The 19,427-nt window shown below is 40.9% G+C and overlaps 1 protein-coding gene across 2 annotated transcripts in view; it reads left to right on the top strand.

The window, feature by feature from the left end:
• Positions 1–18,258, top strand: part of atf6 (activating transcription factor 6) — a 367,278-nt gene extending 349,020 nt beyond the window's left edge. For both annotated transcript variants that reach the window (XM_078561554.1, XM_078561552.1), the window contains one exon: positions 9,864–18,258. In XM_078561554.1, coding sequence (XP_078417680.1) covers positions 9,864–10,093 — 230 coding nt within the window. In that variant the 3' untranslated portion in view covers positions 10,094–18,258. The remainder of the gene's footprint in view (positions 1–9,863) is intronic.
• The last annotated feature ends 1,169 nt before the right edge of the window (positions 18,259–19,427 follow it).

Raw genomic sequence — 19,427 nt, 5'->3', positions numbered from 1 at the left:
GGGCGGGGGGAGGAGGAAGAGTCAGGGCCTGCGCCCTTTCACATGCAGAAATCTCCCTACAGCACGGAGCTGCCTCAGGGAGATTAAGTTCATTTTGAAAGTTTGGAATAAAGAAAGATTAAAATTATTCAGACATGTCCCCTCATGTGACAGTGTCACATTTCGTCATTTTACGTGTCGGTGTGTCAGGCCTGCCGCTGCATGCTGACGTGAAAATTCAGGCCAGGGTGCTAATATTGTTAGTAACCTTTGGGAAAAATAAACACACTGCTTGGCCTAACTTCTTTGGCTAGGTGTAAACATCCTACCATCTCTTTGAAATTCAAACTGCCCTGATTTATCTAAAAATACAAATTCTCCCCACCATACATTCTAAGACTTCAGCCACGTATACGTATTTAGCATTTCAAACTGAGCTTCTTTAGATGAGTCAGAGCCTCCACACCAGCTGTCTCTAATTCAATTAAATCCCACACACACATACAGAAAAACTATCCAAACCCCACTATCAACCTACTTTTACACTAAATCACAATAATATTTTGAGAATTATTATACTTTTGTGACACATCCATGCCTTTGTTACCTCTAGGCTGGACTATTCCAATGCAGTCCTGACTGGTCTCCCACATTCTACCCTCCGTAAACTTAACATCACAAAACAATGCTACCCATACCCTACGTCACACCAAGTCCTGTTCACCCATCACTCCTGTGCTTGCTGAACTATATTGGCTCCCTGTCGACAATGTCTTTATTTTAAACTGTCCTCATTGTTTGCAAACCCTTCCATAGCCTCACCCCTCCCTTTCTCTGTCATCTTCTCCAGCGCCACAACCCTCAGAAATAACTGCATGCATCTAATTCTAGCTTCTTGAACATCCCCGATTTTAACTGTTCCACCGTTGGTGGTTGTGCTTTCAGCTGTCTGTTCCTCAAGATAAAAGCAAAATACTGCAGATGCTGGAGTCTGAAATAAAAACAGAAAATGCTGGAAAAACTCAGCAGGTCTGGCAGCATTAGTGAAGAGAGAGAAACTGAGTTAATGTTTCAAAACAAAAACAATCTCTCTCCACGGATGCTGCCAGACCTGCTGAGTTTTTCCAGCATTTTCTGTTTTTATTCGAGCAAAACTACACCTCTTTTGACATTGCAAGCTGAAGCCAAGTCCTTTGAGCTAAGTGCTTTTAATAATTTTAAATCTTTTCATTAATCTATTTTTAACTCTAGCTCCCTACACCCACTCTCAGAAACCCCCAGCTCCGCTCCATTGCAGTTGTTGAACGCTTATTAAAAATAAGATCATGGAGCATTCCGACTTTTCTCCGACATCAGCAGGGCCGGAGAGCCAGGGAGTGTGAGCAGAGCCGGGGTGGGTGCCAGGGGTGTGAGTGATCTTTGACCCTTGAAGGATTATGCTCTGAAGAGGCTCTACACTAGGGAACAACCCTAAATAAGTCATCGTAAATATTGAGTTAATGCCAGGCAATCAGCCCAAGCTTTCATGCTGACAGATCCGCAGGTCCTTGCGGGACCATCAGGGTGGGCGCCCTCGGAGGTCTTTCTAGCAAACTGCAATTTCCAGATTTGAGCATAAGTCGGCTCCCCAGAAGTTGCAGTTCTGTTGCAACCCTCAATAGTGGCAAACATTTCAACGTTCATTGCTATTGGGAGTGCAAGATCTAGGCCATTATTTCAGTTTTATTCCTTTCAGGTCCCACCCCTCCAACCCCCCCCACCATCCTGTTTACTCCCATCCTGTCATGTTCAAACTACCTTGTGAAGGGCATCACAGTACAAACACAGTCTCCCCTTCATCGCGTGATCGAAGCGGACGTTCTGGTAGAGAATGTCGGCAGGCTATTACAGAAGAAGTAGTAGGCATCGCATTTTAACCTTCTCCTGCACTTGATCGTGATTGGGTTTTGCTCATCTGTAGTCCTGTGCTGTTGAGGACCATTGTGATCTGTATTGTTGCTGTGGCTGAGATTAGCTAACCCAGCACACTTAAGTCTTAGTTTTAAGTTTGCTTTAATGTTTGTTTTTAATTTGATCAAGTTCAGATCCAGTTATCCACAAGCACTGGAAAAGGTATGAAAAGCTGCTTCCATGACATTAAAAACTTTAAGTATCTGTTGCTCATTAAAAATTGAGTGTTTAGTTGTTTGACGGTCCAGATTCCAGTGAATTGCTAACATAAAATAAAACCAGAAAATGCTGGAATTACTCAGCAAGTCAGGTAGCATCTGTGGAGAGAGAAACAAAGTTAACGTCTCAGGTCGATGACCTTTCATCAGAATTGGGAAAAGTTGAAGATGTAATAGGTTTTGAGGAAGGGGTGGGTGGGACAAAGACAAAAAGGTCTGTGATAAGGTGGAAGACAGGAGAGATTGAATGGCAGAAGAGTTAGTCTGACAGGGCAAAAGGGAATGGGAATGGAGCAAGAAAAGAAGCAAAGAAACAAGAGGTGTGCCCAAAGCATGTGTTTTGCTGTCTGAAAGCAAAAATAAGAAAGTAATCAAAACATGCAAAGAAAGAAATCAAAACACGCAAAGAAAAGAAAACAAAATGGGAGGACAGAGTTTACCATCTGAAATTGTTTAACTCAAATGTTAAGTCTGGAAGGCTGTAAAGTGCCTAATCGAGAGATGAAGCGTTGTTCCTCAAGCTTACGTTGAGCTGAAACAAAAACAGAAAACGCTGGAAAAACTCAGCAGGTCTGGCAGCGACTGTGGAGAGAGAAACAGAGTTAACGTTTTGAGTCCACATGACTCTTCTTCAAAGCTCTGTTCCAGATTTCCAGTATCTGCAGTATTTTGCTTTTATCGTAGGCTGAGCTGCACTGGAGCAGTAAAGCGGGCCAAGGACAGAGATGTCAGCATGAGAGCCAGCTGGAGAATTAAAATGACAGGCCTGAGAAGCCTGGGTTCACGCTTGCAGTTTGATCTCCCCACTGTAGAGGACATCACATTTTGAGCAGCGAATACTGTATACTCAATTCAAAGAATCACACATAAATCGCTGCTTCATCTGGAAGTTGTGTTTGGGGCCTTGCAGGGTGAGGAGAAAGGAGGTAAAATGGCAGGTGTTGCATCTCCTGTTTGCATGGAAAGGTACCTTGGGAAGAGGCAGGATGTTTGGGTTGATTTAGGAGTAGACCAGGGAATTGCAAAGGGTATGGTCCCTTTGGATTGCTGGAAGGGAGGGGAGAGGAGAGGAAGATGTGTTTGGTGGTGGCATCACACTGGACGTGGCGGAAATGGCAGAAAATGATCCGTAGAATATGGAGGAAGGTGAGGTCAAGAGGAGCCCTATTGTGATTCTGGGAAGGAGGGGAAGGGGTGAGAGCAGAAATGCAGGAATTGTGGGGGACGTGATCGAGGGTGGGGGAGGAATCTTCTGTTGAAGAAAAAAAGACGACACCTGAAACGCTGGTGTGGAACTTGCATCATCTGAACATGGAGATGTGATGGAGACAGAGGAACTGGAAGGATGGGATGGATTCCTTACAGGGTATAGGATGTGAAGAAGTGTAGTCAGTGGGATAAAAATGAATATTAGTTGATAGCCAACACCAGAAGCAGAGACAGAGAAGTCAAGGAAGAGAAGGGAAGAGTTGAAACTGAGAGAGGAGTGGGAGTTGGAAGCAAACTGTAAATTGCTGTTTTGTTTCATGCAAGAAATTTAGTTCAAAAGTATAGTGCATTTCATGACTGAAATCTGCATGAGAAGAAAATGTCAGAAACAGTCTATTTCCTGTATTCATATTAGCACAAAATTGTTGCTGTTTGTAAATTGCCTTCATATGTTGTCTGCTTTGAATTTCTGTTAGCTAAATGTGCAATCCAAATTAATTATTCATTTTGGCGGGCAAGGTGTTTTTTTTAAATGCCTAATAGTTTTTTCAGCTGCAAATTTCTATGATCACACAATGGTCCAGCAGGAGTACAGTTCAGAATTTAGGTATAGTGTTTTTCTCTTCATGTTTGTCACATAAGCTGTAAATTACATTCCCCTTAATGCAGGAAGTGTGTCTAGAATGAACAGATGGGTGCCAGACTGTGAAAATGCTCTGCTGAAAGTACTTTTTCTTAAGACTAAATGTATTGGTTGGTGTTTGGGCTAGCACAGAGTCTTCAAGAAGTATCAGTGCCGCAGACTGATGACATACAAATTTAGTACCCCAGCTACAAACTATTTCCGATCATTGTGCCAAGCAGAGGCTATTATATCTCCTTGCAGGGGAAGGCATAATCAGGTGAAGGAATCCTGTCTGGTTAATATGTTACCCCTTTGAGCAGCCAAAGCACAGAAGTATTCACAGAAATCAGAAAGCAAGTTAGTCACTCACACTCCAGGAGCAGTGACTGGAGTTCAGTTAGCTGGTTGTTTGGTATTCAGCCAACATAATTGAAACATATTATTCAGCCGTTTAACTCAACTGTTTGCGGGACCTTATTGTGTGCATGTTCCAACACATCGCCAAGTGACTGCATTTAAGAAGTACTTCTTTGGCTGTGAAACGCTTGCGGGTATCTAAGATTGGGAAAGCTGTTAGAAATGCATGTTCTATCTTTTTGGTTATAGTAGTGTACTCACAATCCAGAGGTTCTGGGTTTGAATCCCACCATGACAAATTACTAACACATGACACTGGTCATTCAGTCCATCTTATTTTATCAATCCAACAAGACCCAGCAGTCCTTGCCTGCTCCCCCTCCCAAACCAATTGCCACATTTAATTGTTAAATAATTCTTGGATTTTTCACCTCTGCTGCTCCATCTGAAAGCCCAATCTAAGTTTAGATCAAACTTTTATGTGAAGTACTTTGCAATGTCCATTGAGACTCTTGTAATGATTGCCAATGACTCACAATTCTCTGTGATCTCTCTCCCAAAACTCTGGAATGAATACCATTTGAACCTGGGCATTATTTTTTTAACCCCTTTCAGTTTGTTTAGAACATAGATATATATATGTTGAAGTCCATAAATCTGCCTTTTGATTTGTGACTTCCAATGTGAACACTTGGTGGAAGTAGTAAATCAGGATACTTAATGTTTAATATTTTCCCCCAGTTTTAAATTTGCTAACATTGTTCTCACTCTTCAATGACAGCCCTCTTGTCGTAATGAAAGACCTTAACTTTTGCCTCTTTCCCTATTCTCTTTTCTGCTTTTTCTCAGCTTTTCTAATCACTCATTTGATCTGTTGCTTCACATTCTTAAATTCATCCGAGTGGCCCCTTCCATTTTCTCTCTCCTAGATTGTAGATGTAGTTTCTCCTCGCTTTTAATTTGCATGTTAATCCATTAAAGGGAATACTTGTTTAGTCTGAGCTTGTGCTGGTCTTCGGTGTGCATTTGTCTTGCATGCTCAGCATTATTCCTTTTAAAGATGTTACACTTGTCCTCCATTGTAGTTTTGTTGAATATCCTACTTCACTCCATTTACTTCAGTTGTACTTTGAACTTGGCCTTTTTGGAGTTATAAACTTTTCTGAATCTAAGATTGTCGTTTGGTAGTACAGAACTTGATTATTGCTGAAAAAAGAGACACGTCTAAGCTTTTTGTATTGCACTCGTCAGGACATTCGCAAGAATACCAACATAAGGGGGAAAACAACAATTTATACCATATGTGAAGAGAATGCTGATTGGTTGGCAAGTGCCATTGCCATGGAGAATGAACCACTGATGGTGACTGATAGTTAACTGTCAAGCATTGTTTGAAGTTTAAACCAGGCAGCTTGACCTTGATTGGTCAAGGCATTGTCCTGAGGAATGAGTCAATGAATGGCTGTCACTTATTTTGTTTAGCTAAAACAGGTACAGTGTATGTACATGTTCTTTCTGCCTGCAAAGAACAGAGCCCTGTGTATTAATATATGTAGCTTCCAGTACACGCAAATGCGCCACAGTGCGAGCCCGACTGACAATCTTAAATTGGTTGTCAGCGTAACTCTTCGCACATTGAGGGTTATTTAGCAAATATTGTCCAATCACAGAACCCCATCTAATGTTGGACACTATGTTTTGAGTTTTGCAAACACAGGCTGATTGGGTACAGTCTGTACCCTGCACGTTGCGACCAGCAACTGGGACATGCTGTTTGATATGATCCACCAGTTTTTGGGACATATGGCCTACATACCTAGCATCACACTGGCACTGAAATTTAAACAACTACATTACTCATTTGTGTGATAGGCAGAGCGCCTTTTTGGCTAGATAGCAGCATCCTGTTAGTAGCGAATACTACTCGTGTTGCTCAAACTTTTTGAGATACTTGCCAGCCGATCAGCACTCTCTTCACCCACAGGATAAATTGTTGTTTTCCCCCTTGCATTGGTATTCTTGCGAGTGTCCTGATGAGTGCAAGACGAAAAGCTTAGACATGCCCCTTTTTTCAGTAATCCAAGATCATGTTAAACCTCATTGTATGATCACTATTCCTCAGGCATGCTATAACCTTCGTTTCCTGTATGCTATCTGGGTCATCTATGAGATTCAGAGAAAGATGAGCATGATTTAGAACATGAGAACATAAGAAATAGGAGCAGGAATAGGCCATTCGGCCCCTCAAGCCTGCCCCACCATTCAATAAGATCATTATAAGATCTGCCCCAGGCCTCAACTCCTCTTTTGTGCTAGCTCCTCATAGCCCTCAACTCTCCAATATTTAAAAAATTTATCTACCTCCTCTAAATACTTTGTGATCAAGCCTCCACAACTCCCTGAGGTAGAGAATTCCAGACGTCCACTACCCTCTGAGGGAAGAAATTCCTTCGCATCTCAGTTTAAATGAGTGTCCCCTTATTCTGTAACTAGGTCCCCTAGTTCGAGATTCCCCCCACTAGCGGAAACATTTTCTCAACATCTACCGTGTCAATCCCCCTCAGAATCTTGTACATTTCAATAAGATCACCCCTCCTTCTTCTAAATTATAATGAATAAAGGCCTAACCTGTTGTAACAAGACTTCCCTAATTTTAAACTCCAACTCCCTAGCAATACAGCCCAAAATTCCATTTGCCTTCTTAATTACTTGCTGCATCTGCATGCTAACCTTTTGTGTTTCATGCGCAAGAACACCCAGATCCCTCTGTGCTGCTCTCTCCATTTAAATAATAGTCTGCCTTTTGATTTTTCCTAACAAAGTGCATGATCTCACACTTTCCTACATTAAACTCCATCTGCCAGGTTTTTGCCCACTCACTCAACCTGTCTACATCCCCTTGCAGATTCCTTATGTCCTCATCGCAACATGCCCTCCCACTTATTTTTGTATCGTCAGCAAATTTGGATAAATTACACTCTGCCCCCTCCTCCAAGTCATTAATATAGATAGTGAATAATTGAGGCCCTAGGATCCTAGTGACACTCATTAGTTACATCTTTCCAGCCTGAAAAAGACTCATTAATCCTGACTCTCTGCCTTCTGTGTGTTAACCAATCTTCAATCCATGCTAATATATTACCCCCAATACCGTGAGCTCTTATCTTGTGCAATAACCTTTTATGTGGCACCTTATTGAAGCCTTCTGGAAATCCAAATGCACTACATCCACCGGTTCCCCTTTATCAACTCTGATTGTTATTATCCTCAAAGAACTCTAGCAAATTTGTCAAACATGATTTCCCTTTCACAAAACCATGTCGACTCTGGTTGATTGCGTGAAGCTTTTCTAAATATCCTGCTATTTCTTCCTTAATAATGGACTCTAGCATTTTCCCAACAACAGATGTTAGGCTGACTGGCCTATAGTTTCCTGCTTTTTGTCTCCCTCCCTTCTTGAACAGGAACATCACATTAGTTTTCCAATCCGCTGGGACTCTCCTGGAATCCAGTGAGTTCTAGAATATTTAGACCAATGCCTCCACAATATCTGCAGCCACTTCCTTCTGTCGGCTTTATATGCACACCAGGGAAGTTCCTTTGATATGCTCCCGGGACTAGCAAAAGTTGGAAAATTGGGCATCAGAGTCTAAGTCTATCAAGGAACTGCGCTGATTTTCTTTCCATTAATTTAGATGGAAAGAAAATAGACTGGCTTCTTTTGTAAGCATGCATTGTACCCCCCTTTTTAATAGAGAGACTAAGTGATTTTATTCTTGCTTCCCTGTATTTGCTCCAACACCAAATCCTCCACACAGTCCCCGAAGCTTTGTAGAGTTGACCATTTTAATGATATATTTCACCATTTTTCTATCAATTTCAGTACCATCTTTTATATGCACTTCCATATTTTTGATTTCTTTTGCCATCCAAAGCAGCAGTCAAGGGCAGTCAAACTTAATAACAACATCTGATACAGTTAGATTTTTAACTAAAATCGGCAAATATTTGAATAGTTTGTGTGCGTGTGTGTGTGTACGTATGCATATGCTTGTCCTTTAATGACCGTTTGTGAAGCTAATGTGGAAACCCTGAATGTAGTTGCTGGCCAAGCCACAGAACTGGTGTGGTGAATTTGAGGGCACACATTCAACAAGTCTGGTAATGGGTGAGCTGACAGCAGAAAAAAAGACCATTGAAAGTCACTTGCTTGTCATACAACCAGTTTACTCATCAGGGAGACTTTGGCACAGTGATAATGTCACTGGGCTAATAATCCAGAGGCCCAGGTTAATAATCTGGGGACATAGGTTTAAATACCACCAAGGCAGCTGGTGGAATTTAAATTCACTAAATAAATCTGGAATGTAAAGCTAATCTCAGTAATGACGACCATGACAACTACCATTGATTGTTGTAATAACGCGTCTGGTTCACTAATGTCCTTTAGGGAAGGAAATCTGCCATCCTTACCTGGTCTGGTGTACATGTGACTCCAGATCCACAGCAATGTGGTTGACTCTTAAAAGCCCTCTGGAACGGTCTAGCAAGCCACCCAGTTCAAGGGTAAGTCGGGATGGGTAGCAACGACACCCACATCCCATGAAAGAATAAAAAACACTTGTATACTTCATGGAAGGAAATCTACATTGCCTCACCCATCAGACCTGCGAAAGACTCCAGTCCCACAAAAAAATTATTTGACCTTGAATGCCCTCGCAAGCTGATCAGCTTTAAAAGCAATTATTATAAAGAAAGTAAAGGCGGCACAAGAGGGATGGGCAAGCAGGGATGGACACTAACTGTGTCTCCCATGTATAAAGAACACATTTTGAAACAAATTTGACTTCAAGCAATAATTTACATTGAGATGTACTTTTTCTCTATACAACAGCTGCAACTTTTGGTTCTGTTGTTTTAATAAACAAACACAGATGATTCTGAAAATACACAGTAGGCATGTCAGTACCTATAAAGAAATAAGACAAATTTATGTTTTGGACATGGGTCCTTCATCAGAACTAGTAATTGTACTGCACCAAACTAAGGGGGACGGAAGTCAAGACACCTTGAGTGATAGTGAACAGTTCTCTGTACAGATGGAGTTTCTGTTCTGTGTATATTGGTTGTTTTCTGATTTTATTTCAATTGCTGGTTACTTTTTCCTTTTTATTTATATCAGTTATCTTCATTCTGTAACTATTTATTGCCAAACTGACCATTATTTCAATATAGACGCAGTTAACTGAGAGGTAAAATTGTAATTTAGGACCATTTTTAAATTGCTTTCACTGGCTGGTGTATGGAAAGAAAGGATCCATGTTCTCAGCTTGAAAATGGAGCTTCTCTGAACTCACTGAACTCAGATTGGCAACATTGCAGGGAAAGATAATAGTAGTAAATTTAATATCAGGATTCAGAGACTGGATCAAGTTATTGTCAGTGATTGGTTGTGCTTTAATTTGTTATCGAGCATCCCACTCACTGAACTTGCTAATTTGCCTCTCTGTTTTTTTATATTTCAGAAAGTTTAATCAATGAACCAAAAGATCATGAGGTGATGATGCAGATTGATTGTGAGGTGATGGCCACCAGAATCATTCACATAAAGTCGTCATCTATCCCCGCCTTTCTACGAGAGCACCGGGAAAACCACACGGATTCGTACCAGCGTCCATCACCTGCACCTACCCACACGGCACCTCCCATCATCACAGAGTCTGCCCAAGTAAACGGGTTCAAACTTTACCAATAGTGCTTGGCTAAAACTATACAATGTTTTGAATCACTGCACTGTTACCCACAAGGTCACAGGGCCAAGTTTGAATCCAAGGTGGGCATGTGATCCAATTCTTGTCCAACTTAAAAAAAACAAAATGATTGGCGAGAGAATTTTTAAAAAAATTTGATATAACCTAAGCTGATGCAGTAAAACTTAACCCAACCTAATTTGTTCTGATCTTAGATGACTCTGATTATCCGCAACTAACATTTACAGCAGTTTCACTTTGGTCTGTTGAAAACAAAATTCTTGCTTTGAACAGATTTTGCTTATGAAATGTCACAATCAATGGCTTTGGGAGATGAAATGTTTAGAGTGAAAACCAACCATAGCCCATTCAGCAAAAGCAGTAGTCCTAAGAATTCTTAATCTTCCTTCACAAAATTGCTGTTTCCAGAGCAAGCACATCTGCACAGTGAAACCTTGATGCATCAATGTGCTTTGTAATTGAAATATAGAATGACTACATAAAATGAGCATTCATGTAATTTCTCAAAAAATTGTAACATTCAAAAACCACTAGAGAGCTTATTTTCCTTTAATTCCACTAATCCATTAGCCATTAGTGGAAAAGGAACATCAATGTTCAAGCTATGAAACCTTTTGCTTTTACTGATTCAAAAAGCAGCAGTCCAGAGCTTAGGCTTGTTATGCTTTTGATTCTTGTTCCTTGTGTCTTTTTCTGAAAAGTTCATTTTTAAAGCTTTTGGGCAGCGTGTCTGTTCCACAAAGGCCAAACCTGTGATTGTAGCAACTAAGAAATGTGTTTAATCGTCTGAATGAGCCCACCCACAACAGTGAAAAGTACAGTGAAGCGCATTTGTGTCAGCAATGATGTGACCAAATTCTTGAAAAGATTATTGTGGAAAATATTTGTGGAAGATTCAGGTCTATTCAACACTGGACACATTTTATCCTCTTACCACTTCCTATCTCTCTAAAGCATAGGCCCAGGCTCCTAAAGACCTCAGATACATTGTCCAAGTTGCTTTAATTGTTGTTTAAGTGCAAGCCTGTGCACAGTGAGTCCAGGTTAGTTGTCCATGTTGACTCCCCACAACCAAGGGCATTCCTGCATGATATGATGTCTCGCTACCAGCAGCAGCTCCTGAATTTATGATCAGGAGCAGGAATCCTGATTTACTTTTCTTTTTCACAATGAGCCCGGCAATGATGCAGCAATGTTATCATTTTCTATCACTGACCAGGCTGATGTGAACAACTCTGCATCACTGGTCAAGAATCAGACCTATGTCTCTTGGCTCAGTAGAGTAGCATATTTTAATGCAGTTTGTGATCAATTAAATTTGAGTTCGAATCAACCATTTCCATGATTGTTCTTGTCAAGACTCAGCAGTTCAGTGCACAGTTCTTTTGCAATCAGATGCAAGCTGAGATACCGAGTTTTGGGCATCTTGGCTAGTTCACTGAAGTTTATCAGCTGCATTATAATCAAACAGCAGGTGTGCTTGAAGGAGGCTCATTTTTTGTTCAATTATCTCAATTGAGCAACTCCCACTATCACCAAGAACTCCACCCAGCAAACCTAGTCAGTCTATTCCAGTGACACCAGTTGCCTCTATCAATAACCTGTTACCATTGAAGCTGTTTATTCCAACAACAAAGAACATGTTTTTGCTTTCTTGTTCACAAATGTAACCCAGGGCTGTTCAAAGTGCAGCCTGAGAAAGTTGATTGTGTTGTACTAAGTTGAGGGTCTTATTTGTTTCTTTCCAATAGCTCAGAATTGTGATTTTTTTAAAAAGTTGCACCTAGAAGTTCTATGTTCATGCTTTCCTCATTTATATAATTTATTTTGAGATTCAATTTTTTTCAGCTCCTTCTGGAGAGGCTGTGAAGTTGAGAATGTTTCTGTGCTCCATTAAAGTTTATTGTTTGTCATCTGTTCAAGTAATTTATGTACACTTTTGCGACATACACCTTTAAATTCAATATTCTGTGGTAAATGTTATGACATTTTTATAACTTGTTAGTGAATTTAAGTTTACTTTTGGCGAGTGCAACACAGAAGGACAATGTACCGTGGTACTCCTGTCCACCACCGTGATCAATTAAGACTAAAAAGGGGCTATAATGTCTTGTCTGCACAGAGCAGGTTTGATGGTATTAACGTTCAAAAAGACTCCAGATTGTCCACAGCAGGAGTAAACGTCTTTAGAAGATCTTGTGGATTTGTTCTGTTTTTTTTGGGACCCAGCTCAAGCTTTGAGTAAGGGAGCTTAACTAAGATGAATAATTATAACATCAGTTTATTAAAGGGCCCAGTTGTAGGCTCTCTGTATAATTTCCAATCCGTACCATTAATTTCCCTGTCATCACCATCCCACTTCCTCACCTCCAGAAAAAAACCTCTCTTTTGCTTGGAGTGTGACTTCAATCAATATCCTGTTAACTGAGCAGGCACATTTAGTACATTTGTATAAATGTGCCCCCAATACTTGGTCTTCACAATACAAGTTCTGCTGTTCCAAGCTACCTTACAAATGCCTCTGAAGTTGATTTTTTTAACTGCATTCTTGAAAATTTTACAGAAGAAAAATAGTTTCTCAAGGGATGAAAGCATCTGTAACTTTCATGAATGTCATTCATTGCACCAATTTTCTGTACATCATCCATTCGCTTTCCTGGCCCCCTCCTCTCCCTTTTCCCCCCAAAGTTATTGCCAGTCTTTCTTCCTCACCCAACCCCTCAGTAGCTCAACTACTGAGGCCAGGCAGTGCTCTCCAAAGCTGACAACATTTTTTCTCCTGAGCTACCTACTCTGAGAACAGTCAGCTGACTCTTTAATGTAGAAGTTGCTGAAGTTCCTGTTACTGTTTTGGAACATTCATACACAATCCCCAGTTCCTGAACAAAAACCTCAGTAAGATTGGAACATGGATTTCAGATTCTACCAGTGTCTAGAATAGTTGTCTAGAATTTGAAGTACTGGATGAGCAGAAATTTCCACCAATTAAATGTTGGAAAGTCAGCTATTATTTTCTGTCCCCAACATAAATTCTGTTCCCTCGCCACCTACTCCATCCCTCTTCTGGCAACTGTCTGAGGCTGAACCAGATTATTCACCATAATGTCATATTTGATCCTGAAATTAGCTTCCAACCTTTGATCCGCTCGATCACTGAGAGTGTCTATCTCCAGCTCTGTAACATCACTTAACTCTGTTCCTGCCTTAGCTCATTTTCTGCTGAAACCTTCATATGTGCCTTTGTTACCTATTGATTTGACTATTCTAATGAACTCCCAGTGCACTCCTGGCTGGCCTCCCACATTCCATCCTACATAAACATGAGGTCATCCAAAATGCTGCAACCCTAACTCACACCACATCCCATTCACTCACCATCTTTGTGCACGCAAACCTACATTGGCTCCTGCATAAGCAGTGCCTCAATTTTAAAATTCTTATCCTTCTTTTCAAATCTGTCCATTGCCTCAGCCCTCCCTGTCTCTGTAATTTTCTCCAGTACCACAACCCTCCACCATGTCTATGCTCCTCTAGTTTTAGCCTCCTAAGCATCTCCAATTTTAATCACTGCATAATTGGTAAGCAGGCATTCAGTTGCCAAAGTTTTAAGCTCTGGAATTCCCTCCTTAAACCTCTCCATCTTTCTTTCTATCTTCCTCCTTTTAAGATGCTCCTTAAAACCTACTTCTTTTACCAGGCTTTTGACACTGGCCCAAATACCTTCCCTTCCTGATGTGATTCGCCATCATATTTTGTTTGATAAAATTCCTTTGAACTGCCTTGAAACATTTTGCTGCATTAAAGACTCCATATAAATACAAACTGTTGTTGTGAAGTCCCTTCCGGTTCCATTTCCAAGTCCAATGTACAACCTTCTGATTGAGGCACATTTTAATGTTGGAATTCATATAGTCCAAGGCTGGGGTTCTGACAATGCCAATTCCCTGTAAGTGTGCGCCAAGAACAATGAATGTAGTAACCTTAAATGGGTTTGATTAAATAAACTGTCTGTGCTTACAGAGGGGAGCAGCGCTGCCCAAGTAACTGATAATACACTGCAGCTTAACTTGGACAAGACTGAATTTCCACAGAATCACAGGATTGTTATGGTGCAGAAGGAGGCCATTCGGCCTATTGTGTCTGCACTGACTCTCTGAGCATTTTAACTTAGTGCCAATTTCCTGCCTTTTCCCCATAACCCTGCACATGTTTTCTATTTAAATAATCATCCAATGCCCTCTTGAATGCCTCAATTGAACCTGCCTCCACCACATTTCCAGGCAGTGCATTCCAAATCCTAACTGCTCGCTGTGTGAAAAAGGTTTTTCTCACCTTGCGTTTGCTTCTTTTGCAAAACACTTCAAAACTGTACCCTCTGGTTCTGATCTGTTTATGAGCAGGAACAGTTTCTCCCTATCTACTCTGTCCAGACCCCTCATGATTTTGAAAACTTCTATCAAGTCTCCTCTTAGCCTTCTCCTCTCCAGGGAAAACAGCCCCAACTTCTCCAATCTTTCCTCCTAACTGAAGTGTCTCATCCCTGGAACCATTCTTGTAAGCCTCTTCTGCACTCTCTCCATTGCGTTTACATCCTTCCTGTAGTGTGGTGCCCAGAACTGTACACAATACTCCAGCTGAGGTATAACTAGTGTCTTATATAAGTTCATCAAAACCTCCCTACTCTTGTACTCTATGCCCCTTGAAGCCTAGAATACTGTATGCTTTAGAAACAGCTTTCTCTACCTGTCCTGCCACCTTTAATGACTTTGTGCATATACACTCAGGTCTTTCTGCTCCTGCACACCCTTTAGAATAGTATCCTTTATTCTCCACATTGAACTTCATCTGCCACCTATCTGCCCACTCCACCAATGTGTCATTGTTCTTTTGAAGTTCTACATTGTCTTCCTCATGGTTTACAATTCTCCCAAGTTTTGTGTCATCTGCAAACTTTGAAATTGTCCCCTGCACACCAAGATCTAGATAATTTATATATATATATATGTATCAGGAAAAGCAAGGGTCCCAATACCAACCCTTGCGCCGGACAAATTTATATGGATCTGTTCTGTTATGGACTTCACTGTGAACAATGATGTGTTTGGTTTAGTTACAATGCAGAGGTTTCGAACATAGCCTGTTTCTTAATGTTTTCAATTCACTATGTTTTAATATATTTACTAATTGCAACAACTTTCCTTAAATATAGTGTCTTAAATGTATAAAAACAATCCAAGGCATTTCACAGAAGTATAATCAAAGGATGGATATTCAGCCAAAGAAAGGTATTTGGAGGGATGATAAAAAGTTTGGTGAAAGAAATAGGTCAAGAGGAGGGTTTTGAAGAGGAGAGGGAGATGAAGAGCTTGAGAGAAGAAATTCTAAGCCATAGAGTGAAGGTGGAGGGATGTACAAGATGCCAGTGTCAGAGGAACAGAGAGCTTGGGATGAGGCCACAAAAAACTTTTTTAATTTAAGTCATGGGGGAACAACAGCCAAAGTGGGTCATCAAGGATAGGGATGATGAGTGAGTGTGGGATAGGATTCAGGCACAGATTTGTTGATGAGCTGAAGTATACTGAGAGTGAAGGATGAGAGACCAAGAGAGCATTGAAATAATAGGGACTGGAGGTAAACGAGGCATGAATGAGGGTTTTAGTAGCAGATGGACTGAGGTAGGGGAAGGCACAGATGATATAAATGTGGATGTTGTTGAGGGACGGAGTGGATGTGGTGTGAAGCAAAATCATTTGGCAGTGGCACTGCAATTATAGATGCCCCATATGTTACCCTAAACCATCTTTTGCAGATGTGTGATGTGTTTTCATGATATGAGTTTGTCATTAATGTGTACTTGAGCATATAACCTAGGTTGTCACTTCAGTACAGTGTTGGATCATTGAAGGTTCCATCTTTTGGATGAACTGTTAAACTAAGGTGCCGTCTGCCTCTTCAGGTGGACATAAAAATGCCACCATACCAGTTGAAGGGCACCAGGTTAATTCTAATGTTCTGGCTAACATCTACCCCTCAGCCAAAGCCACTGAAACATATTATCTGAAATAAAAAAAGAAAATGTGAGAAATACTCAGCACGTCTGGCAGCATCTGTGGAGAGAGAAATAGTGTTACATTTCAGGTTAATGACCTTTCATCAGAACTGGAAAAAGTTGGAGATGTAACAGGTTTTAAGCAAGTATAGAGGCACTGACAGTGGGAAACAAAGAGCAAAAGGCTAAGTCTGTGATAGATAACGCGAAAGCAGCAGAGATTAAATGACAAAAAGGTTGATGGTGCGAGGCAAAATGAGATGGTAGTGGGACAAGTAAAGAAACAATAGATGTTTCTGGAGGTGGTGTGAATGGCAGAATCATGAATTGCTGCCATCTGAAAACAAATAAAAAACAAAAGGACGAAAGTGAAGGGGAACAAAATGGGGCAGAGGTTATAGTCAAAAACTATTGAACTTAATGTTGAGTCCGGAAGGCTGTAAAGTGCTTCATCAAATGATGAATGCTGTATTTCGGGTTTTTGTTGAGCTTCATTGGAACACTGAGGAGATGAAGGTCAGAGTGAGAATGGGATGAAGAATTAAAACAACAGGCGACCAGAAGCTTGGGGTCACGCTTGCGGATGTAACGAGGCATTCCACAAAGCGATCACCTATTGGGGCTGTATTGTGAGCAGTCAATACCATATACTAATAGAAAGAAGTACAAGTATGTGTAGATCAATATTTTGCCTAGAAGGAGTGTTTAAGACTTCTAACAATGAGAGGGGAGAAGGTAAAAGGGCAGGTGTTGCACCTCCTGCACTTGCATGTAAAGGGAAGGGGAGGGGTTGTTGGGGGAGATTGCAGAGCGGATCAGGGTGCCACACAGAGAGCATTGTTTTCAGAAGGCTGAAAGGGCTGGTGGGGGGACGCAAGATGCTTTTGGTGGCTTTGAGCTGGAAGTGGCAGAAAGGACGGAGGATGTTCTTTTAACCAAATTATCTGGTTATTTATTTAACTTTATGTTTATGGGGCCTTGCTCTGTGCAAATTAATAGCTGTATTTGCCTTTATTAGTAATTGCGCTTCAAAAGTCATTCTTTGGCTGTGAAATGCCTGAGAAATCTCGTGAATATGATAGCTGTATAAATATAAGTTTTTTTTTGACAGAGTAATTTTCTTCATTGTATTCAAGGGTGTGACTTCCTTTTATTTTGTGCATATTCCCAGGTGTCAACTGTGTCTCAGAGGGTTCCCTGCTTATGAACTTCCATTGATGTCTGGGTGCAATTGGCTACTCTTGAGATGCCTGGAGTAGTTTTTGCCTCTCTTATCCCTCTGCCACTCCATGGTGCTACTCACATCACCCCAGCCCATACCTTTTGCTCCTGTGACTCTGCATCGCTTAAGCTGTACACACTTTGCCATCAGGGCACTATCATTGAGTCTCTAAAATCCTCAGTAAAACCACAGAACTCACTACATCCCTCCATGCCTTCAAACATCCATTTGAAACTGTTATTTTTAACCATGCCTTCCCCCTCTTTTTTTCCCTTCTCTGTCCCCCCTACTCGGTGTGCAGAGGCCTTTTGATCTCTTAACTTCACTGTTCCTTCTTTTCCTTCTCCTGTCTCTCCACCTTGTGTTGTCATTGGAATTTTTTTCATGTGCTAACTGCTCTTTAAACACAGGTTTGTTTTTGTTTTTATAAGTGTTTTTTTTAGAGTTATCTCAACCAACTGAGTCTGTGAAGACATTGCTCAGGCTTTTGGAGAATTCCTTATAAAATTTAAGTGAATTTTCTTAATTGTTCCAACACTCATGGGATGACTGCCTGTTGTTAAAGAAACAAAAAGCTTACTTTATATTGATCTTCCTTGCACTCAGATTCTGGAAGTTTGTTATTAAATCCAATTTTCACAGACTCATAGATCCAGATACTGTGCTGGCAGAACTTAAATTAAGAGACGGCCAATATAAGAGAGCTGCAGAGAGATCTAATTAAAGAGTTGATCACAAAGAGTGGATGAAAAAGATTTCTTGAGGCATTTCTATGTTTAAAACCACCTAAGCAATACACCCACATGCATTGGTCCTCCCACAGTCCGTGTTTAAGGAATATATGTAATTTATTGATACCACAATAAAATCACTGCTGTGCTACTTTATTCTGTCACAATTATTTTAAATGGGTAAAAGACAAAGCTATTTGCGCAAGATGAGAACCTAAATTTGATTTTTGAAAGCTGTTAGCTACTAATGATGCTGTTGTCACCTCTTTAAGTCCCCCCCCCACGCCACCCTCACCCGCCTCAGTTATTTTCTCCTCCCTGATCCATGCAGTAACCCCGAAAGAGCAACCAGGCGACAACTTTCGGGTAGACTCAGTTCTCCTCTGTAAACCAGCTAGCTAGCAACTTGGTTAATCTTGAGTTTCTTCCTCTGCTTGTGTAAATCTCCTGACCTTACCTTGCTGTTCAGCTAAGACCAGAACTCTTTAGTATGTGAAATGTAGGTATACCCAGCAAATGCATCAAATTCCTTCCTTCAGTTTTCTCCTGTAACTCATTTCTGACCACCTTTTGGGAGTCAGAGAGGATTTTCCTTGAAGTTTATTTTTCCTTGGGTTGAACTAGGAATTTTCTTGATTTTTTTATGCCTCGGCCATTGGAAGGGAAACATTGAAAATCATGATGCTCAGTGGAACATAAGTGTATGGGAGAGTGTCAATAGACTGTCTTTTCCTTGCCAACATTCTTCTCAGGTGTAGATTTTTTTTTCAAGTGATTTACATTACAGAAGACAAAAGAGTAAATATTAAACAAGGAGAAAGGGAGGAAAATGTATAAGTAGTGTATGGAAGTTAAAACCACTCTTGGCAAAGGTTTTAAGGCAGTTTCTGAAAACAGGCTGAGAGATGGCAAGACAGAGGAAACAAGTTAGAGAGCAGAAATATAGTGGCTAAAGAAGGAACTGGCTGTGAGGAAGCAGAAGGAATTGGGAACAAGAAGAATCATTGTTGGAGGGGAGGGCACATTAGAGACTAGGCTGGGAAGGTCATCAAATTGGAATGATTTATGGCCACGAAGAGATTTGAAAACCAGGACACAAAAGTCACTTCCTTAGGACGTCAGTGCAGCTTGGAGAAGATGGGTGTACGTAGCAGTATGGGACTTGGCATTGGTGAGAATATGGCTTGCAGTTTGATTGTGGAGAATTGATCCAGGGGGGCCAATTTTGACAGTGATAAAAAAAGTCAAGCCTTGTGATGATAAAAGCTTGATTCAAGGATATCATCAGTGAACAAGGAGAGTGAGGGGCAGTCAGG

This window comes from Cetorhinus maximus, chromosome 17 (genome assembly GCF_964194155.1).
Source record: "Cetorhinus maximus chromosome 17, sCetMax3.hap1.1, whole genome shotgun sequence".
NCBI lineage: Eukaryota > Metazoa > Chordata > Chondrichthyes > Lamniformes > Cetorhinidae > Cetorhinus > Cetorhinus maximus.
The sequence above is the reverse complement of the archived record's forward strand: the minus strand, read 5'-3'. Positions and strand labels throughout refer to the sequence as shown.